Raw genomic sequence first — 2599 nt, forward strand, 5'->3', positions numbered from 1 at the left:
CGCGCTCTGCCCGGGCTCGCAGGGTTGAGCGGCAGCAGGTCGCGCTGCGGCGGCGAGTGCCCGGCTCTGATTTTTGCAGGATCTTCCCTCGCGTCTGCCGTTTCGTGTTGCAGTTAGTAGAGTTTGTAGCTTTTTTTAAAAAATCGAAACAGGGAGGGGAGGGAAAAAAAAAAATCTGAACTTCAGGCAAAGTTAGGTTTCCAATGAAAATATCAGAAATATTTTTTCTAGCGCGTGCAGAGTTTCGCCTGTTGTCCCCAACGTACCTCGAGTCCAAAGCCCTCCCGCCGTAACTGGGTCACGCTGCATCGACTAGAGGGAATCGCCCGAATTTCGTCAGAACTGCTAAGGGTTTTTTCAGGTCATTTTTGTTTCCTTTATGGTGAAACTATTATTTTTTTTCCTCTTTTTTTTTTTTTTCCTAAGGGACTATTAAATACAACTCCTATTTATTGAAAGACGATATTTGCCATCCGCCGCTCCCTTTTCATAAGCATCCGAAATCCACTGCCCACAGGGTATTTTTAGGGTTGCTGTAGCGGGACTAAGTATTTTTTTCGGTACCCTGTTTTTTAAAAAGGGGGGTGGGAGAGCGAGGGCACCGCGTCACCCCGAAGCGCCTTTCGCCGAGGAAGAGCCCCGGACCTGCCGCGGGGGGACCCACGGGAAAGGGCTGCACCTTGATTCCCACGGTCTTAAAACAAGTGCACTTAAGGGTGTAAATGGGAGAAACTGCTGTCATCAGGACCTGGGTGTCGATGTGCCGTCTCCCCGCTCCCGGGAGATGCGGTAAAGGCGTTTTCCTAAGGGTAAAAAACCCTTTAAGGAGGATTTTAGTGGGGTTCTCGGGGGCCAGGCGCTAGGTTCCCGCGGCGGTGGCTCGGGGGCTCCACGCATTGGTCCCCCAACGTGTCACTTGGGTTTTTCGATTAACTTTTTAAGCTCGTCCATGCGATCCCCCGACCCCTCCTTGGGAAGGCGTGGGGGGAGACGTGGGTTTTTCGCGAATCGGCTGAGAAGTGACCTGAATAAATTCTGCAATCGTTTATTCACAGCACGTTTTTTTTTTTTTCCTTTTCCCCACCTTTTTTTTTTCTTCTTTGGAATTACATATCGGGCTTGGCAACTTCTTACTCCTAGTTTCGAGCACTGCTGTACCGAGCACTAGATGGCGCGTTGTAATCGGGCTGTACCCCGCGTCCTTCGTTTATGCTACCATCGATTCACTCACAATAAACCGAGTTCAACCACTAACGGCCGGGCCGCGGCCGGGCCTCGCTCTCTGCTTCCTGCTGGGCCCAAGAGTCTCTGAAGCGTCGTTTTCCCCCCCCTTTTTGCCCCGAAACGAGGGATTTGGGGTATTGCCCATGCGTTTTCACCCTCTGATTTCTCCGTTACGTTTAACTTGCTGGATTTTTCTTTTCGCCAAGGTGGAGCGTGACAGCCAAGATTGGGAAAAATTTCCAGTTGCCTTTTTTGGAGGGGGACTGAATTCAGGTTTTTAGTTTAAAAGCCCCCCCTGCTTGTGCTCCATGAGTTTTGTGCTCCCGGAGGAGCTTTTTCCCGGGCGGCAGCTGGGCTCAGGGCTGCAGCGACCCCCTAAACGTCCCGCCAATGCTTTCCGGGGGAAAAGGGGCCTTTTTGAGCTGAAGAACTGCAGATTCACCTGCAGCCGAGCTGGAGGCGCCATTAAATGAGAAACGCAGAGCGCGTAAAACGGGGCGGCCGCAGCAAGCACCGAAATTTCCCCCCTGGCTCATCCCTCGCTTTCGGATGCTGCTTTTGCCGGCACCGTTCGGCCGCCCGCGTCCTGCATCTCCTTTGCCGGGGAAACGGGGGGGGGTTCACAGCCCCAACATGAGATTTGGGGGTCCCTGAAACCTGAAGGCAAATGGGCCCCAAACGCGGCTCCGGGGACCGGGAGGGCATCAGGTTTGGGGAGGAAAAATGGGGTTTCGGGGTGCGGCGTCGCCCCGTGCAGCGATGCACCTGCGGCGCCGGGAGCTCGGGACTCCTGGGCGCCGGGGCGGGCGGGAGGCGAGGGCAGCGCTGGCTCGGCCCCGGCGCCGCTTTTTCCGGGCCTGGGAGGAGAAGGCGATGCCTCAGCGATGAGTCACGGAGCGGCGCGGCGGTGGCGGTGGCGGCCACCCCGTGCCCCCGCCCGGGCTCACACTCGCCTCCCGTCACCCCAAAAAGAGGGGGGAAAACCCTCAGGAAAGGCGCGAGGTGAACCGAGGCTGGAGCTGAGGCCGAGCCGGGGGCCCAGGAGTCCGGTGTCCCCCCGCCCGCCTCGTGCTGCAGGGCCCTGCGACGGGGCGGAAGGGGAAACTGAGGCACGGAGCCGCCTCGCTGGGGACGAGCACCCGGCTGTCCGGCTCCGCTCGCCCCACGCCAAAAGCTGCAAAGGACCCAGGCGTCCTGGCTCCCCCACCCCGGGGGGGGGGGTGCACGGCGCTGTACGTGCTCCATACGCTGCTGTACAGCCCTCGGGGGGGTGCACGGCGTGTATGTCGCCTGTCCGGTGCACGGTGCTGTAAATCCCTTGCGGGGTGCACGGCGCTGCGCACCCATTACCGGGTGCCCGGCGCTGTACGTGCCT

General features: G+C 58.2%; 1 protein-coding gene across 1 annotated transcript in view; it reads left to right on the forward strand.

Annotated features, from left to right (window-relative positions):
• Window positions 1-2507: 2507 nt before the first annotated feature.
• The window catches only part of SF3B4 (splicing factor 3b subunit 4), a 14203-nt gene continuing 14111 nt past the window's right edge, over window positions 2508-2599 (forward strand). The window contains exon 1 of the mRNA XM_026085781.1: window positions 2508-2528. Coding sequence (XP_025941566.1) covers window positions 2508-2528 — 21 coding nt within the window. The remainder of the gene's footprint in view (window positions 2529-2599) is intronic.

Source organism: Apteryx rowi, unplaced genomic scaffold, assembly GCF_003343035.1.
Source record: "Apteryx rowi isolate R43461 unplaced genomic scaffold, aptRow1 scaffold_673, whole genome shotgun sequence".
Lineage (NCBI taxonomy): Eukaryota > Metazoa > Chordata > Aves > Apterygiformes > Apterygidae > Apteryx > Apteryx rowi.